The sequence below is a fragment of the Mustela nigripes genome, unplaced genomic scaffold (assembly GCF_022355385.1).
Source record: "Mustela nigripes isolate SB6536 unplaced genomic scaffold, MUSNIG.SB6536 HiC_scaffold_30, whole genome shotgun sequence".
NCBI classification, from domain to species: domain Eukaryota; kingdom Metazoa; phylum Chordata; class Mammalia; order Carnivora; family Mustelidae; genus Mustela; species Mustela nigripes.
This window is the reverse complement of record NW_026739445.1, coordinates 47,777-69,552: the sequence shown is the minus strand read 5'-3', so window position 1 is coordinate 69,552 and position 21,776 is coordinate 47,777. Positions and strand designations below refer to the sequence as shown.

The 21,776-nt window shown below is 39.6% G+C and overlaps 1 protein-coding gene across 1 annotated transcript in view; it reads left to right on the top strand.

The window, feature by feature from the left end:
• Positions 1-21,752, top strand: part of LOC132008070 (polypeptide N-acetylgalactosaminyltransferase 1-like) — a 33,412-nt gene extending 11,660 nt beyond the window's left edge. The window contains exons 5-11 of the mRNA XM_059386461.1: positions 2,606-2,776; positions 4,866-4,983; positions 6,362-6,542; positions 7,797-7,936; positions 14,885-14,983; positions 15,445-15,579; positions 19,740-21,752. Coding sequence (XP_059242444.1) covers positions 2,606-2,776; positions 4,866-4,983; positions 6,362-6,542; positions 7,797-7,936; positions 14,885-14,983; positions 15,445-15,579; positions 19,740-19,886 — 991 coding nt within the window. The 3' untranslated portion in view covers positions 19,887-21,752. The remainder of the gene's footprint in view (positions 1-2,605; positions 2,777-4,865; positions 4,984-6,361; positions 6,543-7,796; positions 7,937-14,884; positions 14,984-15,444; positions 15,580-19,739) is intronic.
• Positions 21,753-21,776: the final 24 nt, after the last annotated feature.

Below are 21,776 nucleotides of genomic sequence, written 5' to 3'. Positions count from 1 at the left end.
ACATTGATAATACTTTGTATGTTAGTAAAAAAATAAAATAAAAAATTAAAAAAAAAGAAAGGGTATAAGGATTACAAAGGAAAAGTACTGTCAATTGAGGATGGTGTGTTGTTTTTGTTTTTGTTTTTTTTAAAGATTTTATTTATTTGACAGAGAGACACAGTGAGAGAGGGAACACAAGCAGAAGGAGTGGGGGAGGGAGAAGCAGGCTTCCCGCAGAGCAGGGAGCCCACTGTGGGGCTCAATCCCAGGACCTGGGATCATGACCTGAGCCGAAGGCAGATGCTTAATGCCTGAGCCACCCAGGCACCCCCAGATGATGTGTTCTTAATGAAAAAAAGTCTTACACAAAACAGTAGAGATAATAATTTAGCAGTGTTGCCAAATATAAGGTCTCTATAGAAAAGCTTTCTCCACAACAACAAAGAATAGTTAGAAAATATGATGTAAAAAGAAAAAAAGGAATGATCCCATTTATAATAGCAGTAGAAATCAAAAGCTGTAATTAGGAATATGTTTAACAAAATACCGGTGGGGCACCTGGGTGGCTCAGTCAGTTGGATGTCTGACTTTGGCTTAGGTCATGATTTCAGGGTCCAAGGATCGAGCCCTGCATCAGGCTCTGTGCTCAGTGGGGAGTCTGTCCCTCTCCCTCTGCCCTCCCATTTCTGTGCTCACAGGGTCTCTCAAATAATATTTTTTAAAATCCATAAAATAGAACACTTGAAATTTACTAGAAGATAATCTAAGTAGAGAAGAGGATGATATTCATGGATAGAAAAGTAAAAATAGCTCTTCTCCCCACATTGAACTATAAATTCAGTACATTTCCACTTGCAATCTCAACAGAATGTTCTTGGAGGAACTGGCTGGTTCTGTTATGTGGAAATGCGTATTTTTTTTTAAATCTGAGAAAATTTATGTACCCATGCCTAGACCATAGGAAACATTCAATAAACATCTGTTATTATAAAAATAAAATAGCTAAGATACCCTTGAAGAAGAAGAGTCACATACAACAGTGCTGGCACACTACCAGATACCAAGATTTATTTTGAGGCTATCTTAATTGTGGCAGTGACCTACTGATGCAGAAATTCACAAATAGACTAGTGAAACAGTAATGTCTAGAAACAATCCCATGTTTATATGGAAACTTGACTTATGACAAAGACATTGATAATTACCACAGAGGAAAAAAAAGACCATCAAATAAATCATGCTGGAATAATTGGTTATCTGTAAGGAAAATAAATGTAGTTGGACACTTACTGTATATCATACCAAAATCAACTCCATGAGGACTAAAGACTTAAATATGAAAAGCAAAAATGTAATCCTCTTTAAGACGGCATAGGAGAATATCTTTATGATTTTGGTGTAGGGAAAGATTCCTTAAACAATACAGGAAAGATGAAGATGGTGCGGATGGGGAAGATGAGAAAGGTTACATACTCCAGAATGTGACTGCCAGGGACTCTTTGTGGTGCACCTTTCCTAGGAAGGAGCTATGGTCATGTGGAAGTTTTTTCAGGTTCATAAAAAATACCGCAATACCAACAGAAAAAATTTTTAATATCTGGGGGAATCAGACAATTTGTATGAATAGATACAATCCTGCAGGGAAAATATCCTTTCTAATAACTAGAAAACAAAAAATTTTAAATTGTAAGATACTATTTAACATTATATTGGCAACAAAATGTAAGAAAATATCGTCCAAAGTCGATAGCTTTATAAAGAAGCTACAGGGAGAAATATACACATATACCTATGTATATGGAAAGCGGTAAAGATTGAGTGCTACAGAAAAAGTTCATTCCGTTAATTCAGTAAACCCATTCCTATCTTAAAAGCAAAATACTGATTATATGAACATTTGCACTTAGTATTTTATCTTTTTATTTTTTGAAAAAAGTATTTTATTTTGTATGATTACATTCAATTAGCTGGCATATATAGTACATCATTAGTTTTTGATGTAGTATTCAGTGATTCATTAATTGCGTGTAACACCCAGTGCTTGTAGTTTTAAGAGCAAAAAACTATAAGGAACACAAATATCCAAGAATTTACTAAGAAAACTTACCTTAAAATGATTAAATACATAATCATTTAAAACTATTACTTTTGAAAGCTGGAAATATTTGAAGTGTTTTTACATGTGGCAAATACATCAAAGTCTGAATGAAAAGGGAATGGAGGATTATCAACAGTTGCAAGTATGGTATGTAATGAAGCTTGCTTAAGGGTACCTGGGTGTCCCAGTCAGTTAAGTGTCCGACTGTTGGGTTCAGCTTGGGTCATGAGAAAGAGCCTGGCATCGTGCTCAGCTCAGAGGCCACTTAAGGCTGTCTGTCCCTCCCCCCCGCCAGTGCTCTCCTCCCTCCTTCCCTCTCTCTCTCTCATTCTCTCTCACACATTAAAAAAAATAATAATTATGCTAACTTAGTAGGATACAGCAGGAAATTTTTCCACCATTGCTTTTAACATTGTAGAATGTACTTTTATTTTAAAAGCACTTAGCATATAATTATAATATAGTTGTTATGCTGTCCCTCAAAAAGGAAAGTGAAGATTTTTTCATTTGCTTTTATAATTTTAGGAAAACAGTGGTCTGTCCTATCATTGATGTGATCAGTGATGATACTTTTGAGTACATGGCAGGCTCTGATATGACCTATGGTGGCTTCAACTGGAAGCTTAATTTCCGCTGGTATCCAGTTCCCCAAAGAGAGATGGACCGAAGGAAAGGTGATCGGACTCTTCCTGTCAGGTAACTACTTTGTCAGACATTTTCCCCAAGGTGTTATAGACAGGGAAGGGAACAGTGGAGCTTTGGGAATTGTATCAAAAGGATTCTAAGTATATTTTGAGAGACATGAGACACTTGTGTACCATATATGTAAAGAGCCACACAGACATTATTATATTAAAGAGGGCTTTCTCCTCTGACCCATTAATAAAATTGGGATTTTTCATTTATATAAATCTAGTGCACCTGGAAAGTGATGGTTTCATGCGTAAGTTCTTTTATTCCTATATGAACAACATTTTGCAAATCTGTCAGATTTATGCTTTCAGTTAAGGATAATAATATTTAACTTTAAATCCAATTATCCCTGAATTAATTTAAGCGTAATTATAATGTGAAAATATTACCTAAAAGTGGGTCATAGCGCCAAACAAAATACAAGCTTGTAAATTCAGACTTGTACCATCTGGATGGTAGTTACTGACTGATGAGGTTAGAAAAGCATGTTTCAAATATAAAAATAACCAGAATTGACAGAAGTATAAAAAAAGATTTCGTGAACACATTCTGATTTTTCCCCTGTATTATACTTGGTCATCTATAGATTTTTTTTCAGAAAGGGGTAAGAATCTTGACGTTATTCAGAGCCTTGAAATCAAGACCATGAGTCTCTGAGCCATCCTGGGATTCGTCGGGGCAGCATCAGCTTGCTGCCGCTGTCAACACTGAGAGCCCGTCAGGGCCAGGCCTTAGCTTTCTTGCCTCCCGGGCTTCTCAGGCCTGCTTTCCCTTTTCCTTGGGTCCTGTTCTGGCAAAGCTAAGGAGAATTTCGTTAATTCTATGCTAAGTCCTTTCCTATAGCAAAGGTACTTGTCCACGGATTTGCTGACAATTGAAATAACCACCTAAATCGGGAGTTCCTAAGCGTTCCGTAGATGGTGGGCTTCTTTGAGAAATCTGATAAAAGCTAGGAGTCTTTTCTAACAGGGGGAAAGTGTACACGCACAAACAGCGGGTTGAGCATACAATTCTAAGAAATGTAGAGATTTCTCAAAACCTAGGTCAAGAAACCCTGGTACTAAATGGTAACTCTGGGTGTTGGCCTGTTTCCTCTGACTTCTAACATAGTAGACTTCTCATTTTTTTTCTCTTCTAAAATCCATGTATGTCCTAACTTTTATGTGGAAATGACTGTTTGTCCTGGAAAGGCACATGCTGCAGCCCTTCTAATAGCATGGAATCCGTCTGTTTTTAGAGCATGGAATTGGAAGTGACAGTTCATCCTGAAGTGTGATCACCATTGTCTCCTCTGTCCCTGGAACTTGTTTTCTTCTAGTCGGAGTCCATTTTTCTCCATGCTCATCCTTCATGGAAATCAAGTGGTTGATTGATACTCATTTACATCAGTCCTCCTTGGTTATCCTTTCTCTGCTTAATTCCACCTGTTTGCACCCACTCTACATCTCTGGGCCATGTTCTGATGAATTGGGCCCCTCTTCTGTAGAGAATGAACCATTCTTGATCTGGCTAACAGTCCCCTTAGGAGTGACTGATTGTATTCTCTACTCCTCATCTACTAGGAAAAGGATGTCAGTGTTTTCATCCTATGCAGTCTACCTCTTTGAAGTATTTGCCTCACTTTAGAACCTGGTATGTTAGAGTTGCTAACATAAATCCAGTTGGCTGTCTAGTCAGTATAGTTAGTTAATATAGTCAGTGTAGTTGCTAGGGACTATGGGAAGATACCCAGTCAGATGAAGAGAATTATGATAACTAACTTCTGTTTAAGGAGTTTCAGATGGAAGCTTAGTCAGGACCTATGGACCCAGAAAGGTACTGAAAGCAGGAGAGGCCTTGCGATGGGGCAGAGAAGGCTCTCAGGGCACAAGCTGTGACAGAGGGTAGGCCCAACAGTCAGCATGTCTGAAGACCAAATAACATGGCAGAAAAACAGAAAATCCTTAGGTCCCTATGAAAGTTTCTGAAGAGTGTAAGATAAAGCATTTGTTCTCTAGTTCTGAACAGTTAATGAAATAACTTTTAAAATAAAAACTTATTATAAATTTTAAATTTTTAAAATTAACAGCATAGTATTATGATTGAATTTCAGAACACCTACAATGGCAGGAGGCCTTTTTTCAATAGACAGAGATTACTTTCAAGAGATTGGAACATACGATGCCGGAATGGATATTTGGGGAGGAGAAAACCTAGAAATTTCCTTTAGGGTAAGTTCCTTTTGGGAAAAAAATAATCTTTTATTTAACCCTAAATATAGATATACTTTAATTATTCATATTATGTAGCTCTAAATAAAAATTGAATTTAGTGTGAGTTTTGTCAGACTTCAAAAACCTCAGTTCATAAAAATTTCGTATTACTCTTAAGGTTCCTTATAAACTGTATTTTAAACCAATAAATCAGTGATCTTAATAGTTAAACTGTAAAACTTACACAAGATTCCCTAGTTGTTTTGAATTTTTGTTATTTTCAAGGAAGTAATTCAAGCTCTAAAAATAAAAAACAATATGTAGTTTCTATATGCTACTATGGTACTTGACTGCCAAAAACATAATTTCACTTTCTGTAATATGCTTTGTCCTTCTGTTGTGAAAATTATTCCTGCTTACATAAAACCTGGTCACTTTACCGGCTTTACATTTTTTAATAGAAAAAGGCAAAAGAATTCTGAAATTGCTCCAACTTAATTTAACCCGGTCAACCTTATATAAAACCCAGTATTTCACATTGACTAAAATCAACATGTTAAGTGACATTGCGTATTTCTGAAATAATCATCCGGAAACACACAACTTACAGTGCAAACCACATTGAACTACATTGTAACCTAAACCAGCTACGTCACTTCATTCCTAGTGGATTACTTTGCTCTCTTAGAAAAGGAGAGGTTTGGACTCTAGATCATCTTAGAAATCCCATCCAGCCATTATCACTTTGTGATCCTGAGGGAACTTTAAAATAGAGAGACTGAATATTTAATAGAATCAGAACTTCTCAAAATCTGTTTCAATTATAAATAACCGATTCTTGACTTACAGAAAAATGCATTTTGAAAGGAGCAAAAGGATAATTTCATTAAACTAAGAATATGAACCCAAACTTGATCCCTCTTTTACCCATTTTTAGTTTTTATTCTCATGAAGATGACAGTGTCCTGTAACTGTCCAAGTGAGTATTTCTAGGATCTGTTTATTGTACAGGCTATGACAAGTTTGGAAAAGGAGGAACAGATAGGACTCCGGCTGAATAATCCATGGTCAAAACCGTGTCCTCACTGTCATGGTCATGACTATGAGCCATACATATACTACAGAAAAAATTTAAACTTGAATTTAAATTTAAACTTAGGGGCACCTGGGTGGTTCATTTGACTAAGTGTCTGCCTTCAGCTCAAGTCATGATCCCAGGGTCGTGGGATCAAGCCACATGGTTGGCTCCCTAATGCTCAGCAGGAAGTCTGCTTCTCCCTCTCCCACTCCCCCTGTGTGTGTTCCTCTCTCGCTGTGTCTCTGTCAAATAAAAAAAAAAAAAAAAAAAAAAAAAAAAAAAATTTTAAATAAATAAATAAACCATCATTGTTTTCAGATCTGGCAATGTGGAGGGACTTTAGAGATCGTCACCTGCTCACATGTTGGACATGTGTTTCGGAAAGCCACACCTTACACGTTTCCAGGAGGCACAGGACAGATTATCAATAAAAATAACAGACGACTTGCAGAAGTATGGATGGATGAGTTCAAGAATTTCTTCTATATAATTTCTCCAGGTTAGCATTTTGCATTAGAAATATAAGACTAGGGGCGCCTGGGTGGCTCAGTGGGTTGAGCCTCTGCCTTCAGGTCATGATCCCAGGGTCCTGGGATTGAGCCCCATATCACGCCCTCTGCTTAGTGGGGACACTGCTTTTGCCTCTCTGCCTCTCTGCCTACGTCTGCCTACTTGTGATTTCTCTGTCAAATAAATAAATAAATAATCTTTAAAAAAAAAGACAAGACTAGAACTTTCTTGTCCCTGATCCTAATGCATCTTAGAAGAGGTAAGAAGGGGGTAGAAAAGCTTTGAGAAGAGGCAAAGCACCAACCTCATAGGGTTGTCATAAGGAAGAAATGAAATCACACACAGTGTACAGAGTGGCCAGCACAGAGCCTGCTGTGTTAGTAACAGGAAGCTGTCCGGGCCTGTATTGCAGATGTTACTGTGAGCCCAGGTGTTACAAGTGTTCTCTTTTATTTTTAACCTAATTGTAATGTGGAACATTTGTATGAGAATTTGAGTCTCTCAGGGCCAGTGCAGAGCACAGTAGCATGCCTCATGGGACTTCTGTCCAGGAACTTCTCTGCCATTCAGGGTGTTGTGGGAACAGTGGTTCCACAGCCCTAAGTCTTCCTGACATTGTTAGCATTCCAGCCTCGTTTTTTCATTACCACAGTACCATCAAGTCACAGTTCACACACCAGTGAGTTGTGCAAGAGAAACCTTCCCGAAAACAGTTGCTCTGCTTAATATTTGGGCAAAAGAGATCTTGATTCTTATTTTTGCCTTCACATAAGTGAAAGTCTTCTGAGCCTAGGAAAAGTTACATTTGTGTGTAATACAAGCATTGTATTTAATTCTCACAGAAATTTAATTTTTCGGGACATCTGGATAGCTGCCAGTTGAGCACCCACCTTCAGCTCAGGTCATGATCCCACGGTCCTGGGATCAAGTCCTGCATTGGGCTTCCTGCTTGGCAAAGACCCTGCTGCTCCCTCTGCTTGTATGCATGTATTTTCTCTCTGTCGCTCCCTGACAAAATCTTTTTTAAAAATTAATTTTTCTTTGAAAAAAATAAAACACATGTAAATATATTTCCTTGTTTTTTATTTTGGACGGTGGATTTATGGTATATCACTTCTATGGTCACATCACCAAAATGGTACCCCTTTTCCCATTTGCCTGGCTTGTTAAATGCAATGTTTAAATATAAATTTGTTACTTAATAGAATATGAATAATTCAGAATCCGTTATTTCTTTCCACAGGTGTTACAAAGGTAGATTATGGAGATATATCATCAAGACTTGGTTTAAGACACAAACTACAATGCAAACCTTTCTCCTGGTACCTAGAGAATATTTATCCTGATTCCCAGATTCCACGTCACTATTTCTCTTTGGGAGAGGTAAAATATATATATTCTATGTGGTTATTTATGTTCTCATTCATCAAAAGCAGTGGATGTTAAACATCCAACAAGGGAATCACTTCATACTAAAATTACATAACCTCAAGTGTGAGAAAGTTCTTGTCAGTTAACACCGTCTACCTCCTAATTTGAAATCTTGTTGATTTTTTGACGTGTTGCAGTTTATTAAAATAAGAATGTTCTGCTCCTAACTTTACAGGGTTGGACTCTTATTTCAATATTTTAGTGTCTTCTGCAGACTTCTTATTTTAACAAACTGACCCATTTAGTTGAAAGCATACATTCCTAAAGATAAGGTCCTGGTGTTAATTAACCTGAAATGAAAGAAGTAAAGATAAATTTTGAAGAACTGACAAGCAAAGTTGGAAGGCCATATATAATGTAAGTCATATCAGCAAATGATATGTGTGGAGAGGGCCACAGCAGGCCTCATCCCAGGGCTGAACCTTTCTGACACTCAGGGAAAGTAACCCCGCCATTCCATAAGAGGCTGCCACTTCTTCAGTCTTCCCGTGCATTCAACAAATATTTGAGTATCTACTGTAGATACTATCTTACATACAAGGGATACAGCAGGGAATAAAGTCTCTGCTCTTGCAAGCCTTGTAGTCTATGGAGGAAGCTGGCTATTTAAAGTACACAGTATAGCAGGCGGTACTAAGGGCAAAGGAGAATGAGAATGGCTGGCGGGCTTGAGTATTGCTGCTGTTTTTGTTGGGACAAGGCCCCTCATAGTTTTGGTTTTGAGCAGAAATTTACAGAAGTGAATAAGGAAGTCATATGAATTCCTGGGGAAAGAGCATTTCAGGCCCAGGGAAAAACAAGTACAAAGGCCCTAAGATAAGAGTGTACTTAGCGCGTTCCAGAAACAGCAGAGGCCTTGTCTGAAATGGGATGAACCAGGGTGGGGAGGGTAGTAGAAGATGAGGTCGAAACATACCGAAGGTGAGATAACATAGAGCTGGTAGGCCACAGTAAGTACATTATGTTTTATTCTGAGGATGGGAAGGCAGAGAGAGCCAAGCAAACCTTCACTGGGAAAGGAACAGATTGCTTTATTGAGCAAAACTATGAGGGGACAAGAGTAGAGCTGGAGTCTTGGTGAAGGGAAAGAGTAGTGAAGGACTGTGTTAAGATTTTCACCTGAGATACTAGGAAGGAAAGTTGGCATTATCAAGATAGGAAGGCTTGTGGAGGAGGCACAGAGACATTCAGTTGGGCAGTTTGGGACATGTTAAATTGGATCCACGTAAAGATACAGGGTAGGTCATTGCATTTACAAATCTTCAGTCTGAGTGAGAGACTGGGGCTGGAGATCTGAAGTTAGGGACTATCAGTATATGAAACAAAACTGCATGAGATCGCCTGGGGAAGACCAAACGTAGATGGAGAAGAGGGGGGAGGAACGAGGATCCAGCCATACCAAACTCCACAATGTAGAACTTAGGAAATGAGAGGGAATTAGGCAAAAAGATTTAGAGAAGAGTGACCACTGAAATAGAACCAAGAGAGTGGTATCCCAGAGACTAAGTGAAAGATGTGTTTCAGGAAAGAGGAAGTGGTTGGCTGTTGAGAAAGACTATTGCAGAGAACTGGCCATTGGACTGGCAAAGGAGAAGCTGTCATTAGGCACCATCTCACTGTGTCCATAGGGTTCCCATGGTGATTGGTAGGGACAAAATCCCTAGTGGCTTCGAAGAAGTGGAGATCACGATTGTGGCAAGTCTTGTAAGAAATTTTGTTTAAAGAAGAGCAGAGAAATGGTTGGTAGCTAAAGAGGAATATGGAGGAAAGGGGGGGTTGTTTGCTAAAAAAGAGCCATTGATTGTAGGAGTCATGTTTAGTAGATGATCATGGTGGGGGACAGGATGAGAAGGCAGGGCATCCATTGAAATAGAAAGGAAGGTGGAGGGAGTGGGGACAAATGTTAGGGTCATTTGAATTGAGGGTAGAAGCAGGTAGTTGTGGTGGAAGTATGAGCTCTTCTGATTCTTTTGTTTCCTTATTGAACAGAAGATTGTCAGTTGAAAGTGAAGAGAGGGTATTGATTGGGGGGGGCAGGTAGGGAACGAGGAAGAGATGTAGAGTAGGGTGTCAGAGAGCAAATACATCACAGAGGGGAGCCCAGGGACTAATAGTGGTGAGTCAGAGTGAAACTATTCAGTCCATGCCAGGGTGAGTACAGGTTACTGTTCGCCCTTAGTTGTTACTGAGGCTACTTCAGGCTTGACTCGAGCGCCTCTGAACTTTGTTGTCATTTAAGAAATTCATCCTCAAGCAGATGAGTATGCGGTTTCTTGCTTCATTAATGAGACTGTTCCCTTTGTTGTAGCCACATTCCGGTCAAGGGGGGTTGTTTGTGGGAGGGTGAATATTGGCCATCAAAATTTTCAGTGTACCATGGAATGTATATGGGGGCTGTACCATGGGAAGATTTATAGCAGTTGCTCCTGTAATTTGCCTTTTTAAAAATTTATATTTTACTTAAGTAACCTACAGTGCAATATTGGTTTCTGGAGTAGAATTCGGTGATTCGTTATTTACATCCAATACCCAGTGCCCATCACAAGAAGTGCTTTCAATACCCATCACCCATCTCGCCCGTCTCCCTGCCCACCTCCCTCCATCAACCTTCAGTTTGTTCTTTATCATTAAGAGTCTCTTGTGGTTTGTTTCCCTCTCCTTTTTCCCCCTTTCCCATATGTTCATCTGTTTTGTTTCTTAAATTCCACATGAGTGAGATCCTGTGGTATTTGTCTTTCTCTGACTTATTTCATAGAGCATAATACACTCTAGGTCTATTCACGTTGTTGCAAATGGCAAGATTTCGTTCTTTTTGATGGCTAATATTCCAGTGCACGCATGTGCGCATGCACACACGCACACACAATCTTTATTCATTCATTAGTCAGTGGACATTTGCTATTTGAGCTCTCTCCATAGTCTGGCTATTGATAATGCTGTTTTAAACATGGGGGTGCATGTATCCCTTTGAATCTATTTTTGTATCCTTTAGGCAAATATCTGGTAGTGTAATTGCTGAATCATAGGACAGTTGTATTTTTAACTTTTTGAGGAACCTTCATACTGTTCTCCATACTGGCTGCACCAGTTTGCATTCCCATCAGCAGTGTAAGAGTGTTCCCCTTTCTCTACATCCTCTCCAACACCTGTTTTTTGTGTTGTTAATTTTAGCCATTCTGGTCGTATCTCATTGTGGTTCTGATTTTCCCTGATGATGAGTGACGTTGGGTATCTTTTCATGTGTCTGTTAGCCATCTGGATGTCTTCTTTGGAAAAGTGTCTATTCCTGTCTTCTGTCCATTTCTCCCCACCCCCCCCAGCCTCTAAGGTCTTCTGCTCATTTCTTAACTGGATTATTTGGGTTTTTTGGACGTTGAATTTGATAAGTTCTTTATAGATTTTTGGATACTGACTCTTTATCAGATATGTTATTTGCAGATAACTTCTTTCATCCCATTGGCTACCTTTTTAGTTGTGTTGATTGCTTCCTTCGCTGTGCAGAAGTTTTTTATCTTGATGAAGTCACAGTATTTTTTTGCTTTTGTTTGCCTTCTCTCTGGTGACATGTCTAGTAAGAAGTTACTACAGCTAAAGTGAGAGAGGTTTCTGCCTGTGTTATCCTCTAGGATTTTGATGGTTTCCTGCCTCACGTTTAGAAATGGATAAAAGCATCTGTTTTGAATTTATTTTCGTGTGTGGTATAAGAAAGTGGTCCATTTTCATTCTTCTGCATTGTTGCTGTGCAGTTTTCCCAACACCATTTTTGAAGAGACTGTTTTTTCCATTGGATATTCTTTCCTGTTTTATTAAAGATTAGTTGACCATATAGTTGTGAGTATACCTTGCCTTTAGAATAGAGAAGGAGTTGTTTTTTCCTCTTGAATTGACCCAATTTTGGATAATACTTAGGCATTGTTCGCTGGGCCAGAATACAGGCGTATTATAAAGAGCTAACCCACAGTAGATGATTGCCAAGGCAAGTTTGTTCTTTACCTGCCTCTTAACAGCTGGCTTTTTAAAAACAGATTTTATCATCCATGGCCTGCTTGTCACTGCCTTTTTAACAAAGCAGATGGTCCTAAGCTTGTTTGCCCTTAAGATCAGGCCATCCTATAGAGTTGCTCTAACTTTTGGGGTTGGGGTCTTTCTTAAGCACCCACCCTAGTGCAGCTGGGGATCTCATGCTGGGATCATAACTCCAGCTACATGAGCTTTACTGTGCTAAAAACTGGAATTTAGACTGGAGAATTTAGTCTGGAGAATCCTGAAATCCTAGGATTTTAGAGTAAAAGGGAATGAGAGGTAGGAATTTAGTCTCTACCTTCACTAAGTCTGACTCTCATAGCTGCTGTAAAATCTGGAACTGAGTAGATGTGTTTCTTTGTGATATCTAATAACTGTTAATCAAGGCGATAAATAAAATAAACAACCAAAGAAACCAAGTAAGTCAGACCTTTTGACAGCTTAGTCAGTCTTACGGACTAACCCATGGCTTCTCTCGGCAGATCTAACAACCCTAAGATATGTAGTGAGCATGAACTCTGTAGGTGCCGGTCTGAGTGCTTTATGTTTTCCTCAAACCAAAACTATGAGATATAGGTGCTATTATCTCCACTTGACAGTAAGGAAACTGAGGCATACCTAAATGGTTTGAACAACATCCTCAGGTCACAGCTGCGAAATGGAAGAGGTGGAATTTGAACATAGACAATATGGCTTGAGAGCTTGTGCTCGTAACCATTAACACCCATACTCTTTCTCATATCCAACCAATATTTCTCTTATGGCCGAGAGGGAAAAAGTGAATCCAGATTCCGTTATACGAGATTCCAAAAATCTTTAATTGTCTGTATTGTTCCACCTTCTGGAGGAGAATAAGCAAAAACTAAGAAACCTAGGCTCTTGGTTCCTGTCTGTTCCCAGGAATGAGTGTGTTCACAGTTATTTTCAACTTCCATATTATAATGATAGATGTAATGATAGATGAGTTGCTGAATGTGTGGATAAGGAAGAAAACCTGACATTTATCCTGGGCCTTCTATGTGTGAGTTTCTGTTAGGCTTCTGCATGTGTTACCTTACTGAGCGCCCTCGGCAAATCTGGGAGAGATTGGTACCCGTTACACAGATGAGAAACTGAGGTTCTTACAGCTTTCCCAGTTACTGTGTTCTAAAGAATACTGAGGTCGAATGTCCCCCAAGCTGCTCGACTAGAAAGGCAGGGGATGGGGGAGGAGGAAGTAGATTTTGTGATCAGAAATGTTTGGGAAATGCTGCTTGTTATATCTTAATATCTTTCTCTACCACCCGTCCCCACCCCTACCAAAAGTCACGGTATAGTAAACTGCTTTGAGAAGTCCTTCAGCAAAAAACCTATTTAAATGTTTAACCCAGTAATTTTTAGACACATTTGATCACAAAACCCCCCTGTATGGTGGCACATAGGTCAACGCTTGGCTGGATGATTTTGTTCAGATCATGGTTCTGGGAGTTACCGTCTTAGAGTGCAAACTGGTCACGGTCTCGTAGCTAGTAATGCTAGAGTAGGGAAAGAAACCCACATCTGCAGGTCCCCATACCCCAAACTTTCACTCCTGCCCACCTGCCTCAGAAATGCACCCCTTTCCCCCTGACCACTGTATTTCAGACGTTGCTGTGATCCAAGTGGAAAGCTCCCATTTCCTGTTTTCCTCACCTGTTGTACATGGTGCTTGGGACCTTTTTGGTTTGGCTCCTTGGCAAGCCTGGCTCTGTAAGGAAAGATGTGTTACTCAGACATAAACAAATCCTATAAAAAGGACCATTAGCCTGCTAACTTTCCTCCTGGAAATAATTTAGATCCATTAAGATTTCTACTAATTCCAGAAAGTATGAACAGGAAGTGGGCACTTTTATGTGCCTTTCACAGAGGGATAAGGATGTGGTAACTTGGCTTCATTAGCGTGTGTGCACATTGTTTCCCATCACTGACAAGGAGTTCCTCTCAAACCATGGAAAACTTTAGCCTTTGTGTCCACATCTGTCGTGCACATCCCGTGTGGTAGCTGCTTGCCACCACTGGCTGTATTTAAATGAACTAAAATTAAATAAAATTTGAAAGTCAGTTCCTCAGTCACAGAAGCCAAATATTTAGTGCCCAATAGCAAGAAGTAAAAGAAGAAATATAATAAAGTACTCAATAGCCACACAGGCTAGTAGCTACCATGTTGGATGGCACAAGTAGAGAACACTTCCATCGTCAACGAAAGTTCTACCAGACAGCACTGGAGACATTAACACAAACAGCCAACACAGGAGGTTGTCTGCCTTGTCATTCGACACATTTCTCCCTGCCCAGGCCTTGAGCTGAGGTAACCACATTGCTTGCCAAATCCACTTTAAAACAAACTTATAATTACTGTATGCCCTCTGTAATCCTCATTACTTTCAAATAATTTAGGTGCATCCTAGAACAGTTTTCACAGGAAGTACTGTATCAGGGTTCCAGACCATCCCGTCAGTAGTTATTCCCCTGCCCGGTTAGGGGGAACGTCAGGACTGTATGTTTAGGAGTATCTACTCTAACGAGGAAATCCCCCTCTTCCTACATCAAGTCTTCTAGTTTAAGGATCCCTGATAATTTAGAATCTCGGTTTCATTAGACATCCTGATGATTACCAGATGTCTTACCCAAGAGGACGTCTCTTACCTCTCTTTCCTAGACAGTCATCAAGATGGAACTTGGAATGTGAGGGAACTCGAAGGATTGATTGTGCAACAAGGCCGCTGAGCATCCTGCTGTTGGTCCGGTCCGCTCTGTGTGTGTGTAGTGGAAAGCTCAGACCTTACTGTGCATACATATCTGTGTATGTGTTTGTCTAGTTTACCTCTCACTTCCTCTGTTTTCATTATTGTCCCATAGATACGAAATGTGGAAACAAATCAGTGTCTAGATAACATGGCCAGAAAAGAGAATGAAAAAGTTGGAATTTTTAATTGTCATGGTATGGGAGGTAACCAGGTGAGTATTTTAGTAAAGCTTGAAAAGGAATAATTTTTGGATTTGTTTTAATCTTATGCCCCTTTTATCTCATTACATCATTCAGGAAATATTTTCCTACCTATGAAGAGACAATAATAAAGACTTTTTAGAAGAAGGGAGCTTTTAATCTAATGATTATTTTTAAATGAAACATTTGTAAAAGGCTCCTTTGTGAGAACTGTATTTACATTGCTGTGCATGAGATTTACTTTGCCCTTTTTAGTCAAACAGATGACAGCTCTTGACAATACACTCAGTGTATACAGAGAGCTCAAGGTCATTTTTTCTTTCCTCTGTGCAAAATTATCAGTAGCTTTTCTGAGTCATTCTCCTAATACTACATTACTCAAGTTCAAAAAAATCTTGAAATATTTTTTTTCTTCCAGATTACTGGCTGCTTTCTTTCAGTGTTAAAGCTTATATGTGTGCATCTTTTTCAGGTTTTCTCTTATACTGCCAACAAAGAAATTAGAACAGATGACCTTTGCTTGGATGTCTCTAAACTTAATGGCCCAGTCACAATGCTCAAATGCCACCACCTAAAAGGCAACCAACTTTGGGAATATGATCCAGTGGTAAGTTAGTCAGTTGCATATAGGAGTGAAATTAAGTGTGTTTTGTAGCTAAAAGAAGGAATTCTTTATAGTGAAAAGAATTAATTCTTAGAGTTTGAATATGTATCAGATTGTTCTTACACTCTAAAAATGGACAGATGGTGGCACGTCTGGGTGTCTCAGTGGGTTAAGCATCTGCCTTTGGCTCAGGTCATGATCCCAGGGTCCTGGGATTGAGCCCTGCATCGGGCTCTCTGCTCAGCGGGGAGCCTGCTTCTTCCTCTCCTTCTGCCTGCCTCTCTGCCTACTTGTGATCTCTCTCTGTCAAATAAATAAAATCTTAAAAAAATAAATTTTAAAAAAAGTGGACAGATGGGAAAAACAACTCAAGTAAAAGAGACAGGTTTTATAATCTCCCCGGTGATTGGCCTTGCCTCCAGTTCTGGTCCTTGTTGCCATTATAGCCACTCTTTCTTCTGTCTGTCCTCAAGCTCTGTTGTCTTGCATGGGAGAAATGGAGCCAGGAGGAGCCTGTTTAAATTACTGAATTAAACACTTAAGTATGAGGTGAGCTTTAAATAATGAAATTCTCTGGCTCATGATTGTTCTGTGACATATAACAAAACTTTTTATCTTTGCTTTCCTCTGGAACCTCTCCCACTTGCCACACACTGTATGTTGTACTCACACGGAGGTGCATGAAGAATCCATCAAAGCATGCCCAGTGAGTCTCTCTCCTGTGCCTTGTACCTGGCTAACCTCCCAACTTGTGCTTTTGCTTTATAGTTCTGGAACCAGTTCCAGAATCTTCAGTAGGTCTTACTCTGGTTTTTTTTCCTCTGCACCTGCAGTTGTCTCTCTCATGTTAGGAAAGACTTCTCCTCCTGCTTGACTTTCTATAATCCATCCTGTGTTATATCACAGTGAGTGGCTGACATTCATGCCTCTGGTTCTCCAGCCTTAGCTCCTGCCTCAGCCTGACACTACCAAAACAGATCCTGGATGCAAAGCCATGACCATTTCTGTCTCTTTTCCCCTAACTTCTCTGTTAGCATTTACTGTTGGGGAACAGATGAGATTTTAACTTTTATCCATTGGCTTTAGATGCACTACTGCTTAGTGTCTTCTCTTAGCTTTCTCTCTCTCCATCTGCTTGGATTACTCCATTGCTGCTTTCTTCCCCTTCCATGGAGATTGTGCCATATGACCATGTCATATGCAAACCCTGGGCTGCTTCAGTCATCAGCCCTACTGTTCCTAGAACATGCCCTGTACCCTCGTACCTGCACTGAAGATCATATAGTTAACCTCTGCTTCTGACAAATCCTACTCCATCTTGAGGGTCCAGCTCTGACATCGCTTCCCTGAAGCCCAGCTAGAAATCAGCTCCCTCTCTTTTAGTTCCAATCCTCCCTGACCTGTCGTGCTCAACTGCTTTGTACTTGTTTCTGTTCCAGTCTTCTCTCCACTGTTAACTCCTAGAGGGCAGAGACTGTGCTTTATAAATCCCGGGTGTCAAACTATGGTAAAAGTAACTCTAAATATAAGAGTTCAGTTAATAGCACTGTTAGAAATGGCCTGAACCGGCTGTTCTGGGGTTGGTCATGGGCATGGGCTGCCGCCGCTCTGGGCACAGCTGCTCCAGCACTACAGGCCGTGCAGCCTCTCGGCCCTCAGATGCTTCGTGCCAGGGGCACCCCACAGTGACTCAACTGACTGAAGCACCTGGCGCCCTTCCTGCTAAGTGTCCAGGTTGTGAGCTCAGGCTTGTGAGACCGAGCCCTGAGGCTGGCTCCATGCTAAGCAGGAGTCTGCTTGATATTCTATCCCTCTGCCCCTCCTTCCCAGCTCATGTTCTCTCTAAAATAATCTTTGAAAAAAAATCAATAAATCTCCCATTCAGTGAAAAATGACAGTCTGTTAGGAAACACAAAACCTGTTTATAGTAGCATGAACAAATATAGGCTTACTCTTCTTAATGAGTGGAAGTAAGTGGCTTCTGGGGTAGAGATTCAGTGGCACAGTGGTGTGAGGGATAATTTTGCTGCATATTCCTAGCCTTTTTTGTGGCCACAGATGGCTCTTGTAGCTCTTACCCTCATATCCCAACTCGAGGGAAGAGAAAGAGAAGAGGGGACATCGCCCTACCCCATGTTTTGTTCTTTATCAGGAAAGCCAGAGCTTCTCCTGGACCTCCCCTGCAGAGTCTGCTGTCTTATGGGCCAGAACTTTATCTCATCCTGACACCCCCTCCACCAGCTGAAAGGGAGGCTGGTTAAACAGGCATTGGGGTTCCGGTGTCGCTGGTGTGAGGGAGACAGAAGTGGGAATGGCTGCCTGTAGCCTGTGTATGATCTACGCAGTCCACCACACCTGGTATTCCAGAAGTAGATATGTGGTTAGAAATTTAAGGAGCTTAAAGTGGGTTTAGGGGATTTAGAAAGCAGCAGTTATGAGTGTAAAATTTTAAACCGTCTGGAGCTCTTTGCACAGAGTCTTGTCTGAGATAAAATTTTAGTTTGCAGGCTGGGTTCTACCAGAAGCAGACTCAGATAAAGTTTAGTGTTCACAGTGTTTAGTAGGCAGCAGCCTTTGGATCAGCACCTGTAAATAGGAGAGGGATAAGGCCCGAGTTGGGCAGAGGGAGGAGTCACATCGCGCTGCGGCTGCCCACACTCCGCCAGCTGCACAGGGAGCTCTGGGACAGCCTGTCAGTGTTGTCCTGCCTCCATCGGTCAGAAACACAGCAAGCTAGAGAAATAAAAAAAATAAATTACTGACATATTTTAAGTTTTATTTATTTAAGTAATCTCTGTACCCAACATGGGGCTCAAACTCAAGAACCCAAGATCAAGAGTCCCACATGCTCCCTGGAACCAGCCGGGTTCCAGGGAGCCATGATGTCTTAGCTTCCAAAGGAACCCTAGAATAAAACCCAGGGCCTTGTTTTATGGGTGTAGAGACACTGCAGCCCAGAATGGAACTTACCCTTTGTTACATAAAGATTATTTAAAGATTATTGGTCACAGAGCAGATAAAATGATGTAACAGTATCTCAAGCCTGGAATTCTAGACCCAAGGGTCTTTGCACAGTCCCATACTATCTTCATCTTACTTATATTCTATATTACATTTGGTTCATGACACCAGGTTCTCGTGCTTTGATGATCGTAACTGTCCTTATTGTCAAAATTGCAGATTTTGATCCAATTATATCTAGAGATAAAGGGCAAGAGCCAGCAAATTATCTTTTCTAGGTTACAAGTAGACTTCAGGCAGTTAAAATGACAGCTCTTATCCTCTCCTTCAAAGGTTACAGCTGTCAACTGTTTATCCTTCATCAAGCTTTTTCTCTCTGGAGACTAGTCAGTGCCAACTGGGTCCTCTTCTGAGTACAGTGACAATAGTCCCCATGAAAAGGACATGTTCCAGATAAAAGAATTACATTAAAATAGAGGGATGAGTATCAGTCAAATAAATTTGTGTTAGTAAACATTTTTTACATTTCCTTATAGTTGTATGTTTACAGGATAATGCTTAATTCACATTCCTACGCTGCTTCTTTGAGTAACAAATGAACTGACCTACACTAATCACTCCTAACCCTCCTCTGTCCTGACGTTTTGAAATATTCAAAATCAACATGACAGCATCAGATCCGTAGCACAGACAAGAACATAGAAAATTATATAGCTGCATCTCTCAGCCATTTATTAAGGGCTGCTTCATCAGTCTTACAATCTCTTAAGATTTTGAGTATTCTAAAGGACCTGAGTTGCTAAGAACTTGAGGTTTGGAATCACAGAATTAATTTGAACAGCCTTATCACAGGGAAGTGAAGTGATTTTGAAATAGCTTTTTGAAAATAGGTTGAGGATCCTAAATTAGGAACCACTAATCTGATTTTTTTTTCCCCCCGGAAGCTGAAGCACAAAAGTGAAATTTCTCCCAGTGCTTTAGAGCTTGTGCAGAATTGGGACTTAGCATTTTGGTTATCTTACTTCAAGTTCAGCATAACCCCCTATACCCCAGTGCCTTTCTCCCTCCCACATAGCTCTTACGGTGGTCTTTATGTAGACGCTTTTCTGCAGAGCAGTTTAAGTCTTACCAAAAATGATGGTTGAGATGTGTGAATTTTATTTTTCACTTTCATGTTAAGATTTCTTTTCTGTCACTTTCAGAAATTAACCCTGCAGCATGTGAACAGTAATCAGTGCCTGGATAAAGCCACAGAAGAGGATAGCCAGGTGCCCAGCATAAGAGACTGCAATGGAAGCCGGTCCCAGCAGTGGCTTCTTCGAAATGTCACCCTTCCAGAAATATTCTGAGACCAAATTTACAAAAAAAAGAAAAAAAGAAAAAAAAAAGAAAGAAAAGAAAAGAAAAAAGAAAAAAAATAAGAATTGACTGGGCTACCTCAGCATACATTTCTGCCACATTCTTAAGTAGCAAAAAAGGAAAAGTGCTTTCCTCCTCCGGGGATGTAAGGTTTATCAGCCATTAAAACTTAGACTCCTCTCGCTTTTCACTAGCTGTGAACCAGCCTTCTTGTCCAAAGGACGTGAAACTACATAGTAGCGAGACTGTGCACACTGATGTTTACAAGATTGAAAGAGTCATAAGAGTCATCAAGAATCACGGTAAAGAATATTCAGACAATGATGCAATCAACACAATGTGCTTTCCAGAGCTGCCCCTCGTACGGTTTGCTTGCACGTCAGTAACTGCTGCTGAACGTGTGATCTTAATGAAGAGATTTCCAAGATTTTTTTTCTGATTAGAACTGGTAACCAGTATATTAAATATTGATATAAAAATAAGTGAAAAAGAACTGGAACCAGTTTCAGAATCATGAAAACAACATTTTTACGATTTAAGAAGAATATATTAAACAGGGTTTAAAGGAAATTAAAACAGAACTATGAGAAGTACAATTTGTTATAGTATAGTATCAAATTTCTATATAGATTTTATACCTCAGTGGGGAAAAATAACTGATTCCAATGACATTCATTTTCATCTGTGATAGTCATGGATGCTTTTTTTTTTCCTTGGGGTGCTGAAATTGAGCTGAAAAAAAAAAAGGCTCTTTGAACATAGTTTTAATTGCTTTCTTCAATTTTTTATTTGGTTTATGGGCTGTTGGAATTGTAATTTTTAATTCCCTTCAAAGAATGAAGATTTAACATAATGTCTGGTCTCACTGAACACGTTAGATCTCTCAGTTGCTCTTGGGTCAACTGGCTTGTAGACTTTCACATACAAATTTCTTATTAGATCTTGAACTTCTTAACTTGATTCAGCTGATTATGCTTAATACCCAAGATTCATACTACTGTACTACAGATTTATTTTCACAGCAATAAATCTTCAGTTCTTTATGATTCCACTCAACAAAAGGCCTGCAGAAGTGATTATTTGGATATTTAGAGAGGATACAATGGATGTTTTTTTGGAAAACTTTTTTCACTCCATACTCAGATGTGCTTTATTGTCAAGTGCATATTTAGATTAGGTTCTTGAATTGTAATGGTGATCTGCTGCCCTTTTTTTTTTTTTTTTTTAATAAAATTTGACTGAAAATGTTTGACCTTGTTTTAATGAGTTAACCGAAGAACTGCAGCTACTGCTCCACATTAGTCCTGCATTTCTTCCGTTTAGGTTAAATTCATTTTATTTTTTTCTGATTTTTAATACCACAAAATAACTTCAGAATCAATTAAAAGTTGAGTTAATTTCATAAAAGATCTCATTGTGACATTTTTTTCTGATATGTAAAGCAGTTCATTGGCAAAAGTGTATTTCCTTATTTGTAAGGTTATATTTAGTGACATTCTTTTCTTTGATTATCAAGGACTCTCACTGCAGGCAGTGCTATTTGTTGTGCCTAAGAATTATGTTTCTGAAAGTTCTGTCACTAATACTACTTGTGAAGTTGAGTGCACGGAAAGTTTCTCATCTCCTATTCAAGTTAATCAGTATCAAGAATATGAAGCACATGTGGAGGCTTTAGGGTGAGACTGTAGTACAGAATGCAGAAATTTTGTCCCCAGGAAATTTGCAGTGAAGTAGGTGCTGGATTGGTTCCCCCTCCCCCCGCCCGCCCCACTCCATGAGCTCTGTTAATTCTGTCTTCATTAGGCCTCTATGTTTGAATAAACCAGATGTCTAATAAATTATTTTCATGCTCAGAATTTCAGGTTTTTATACTCTAGTAT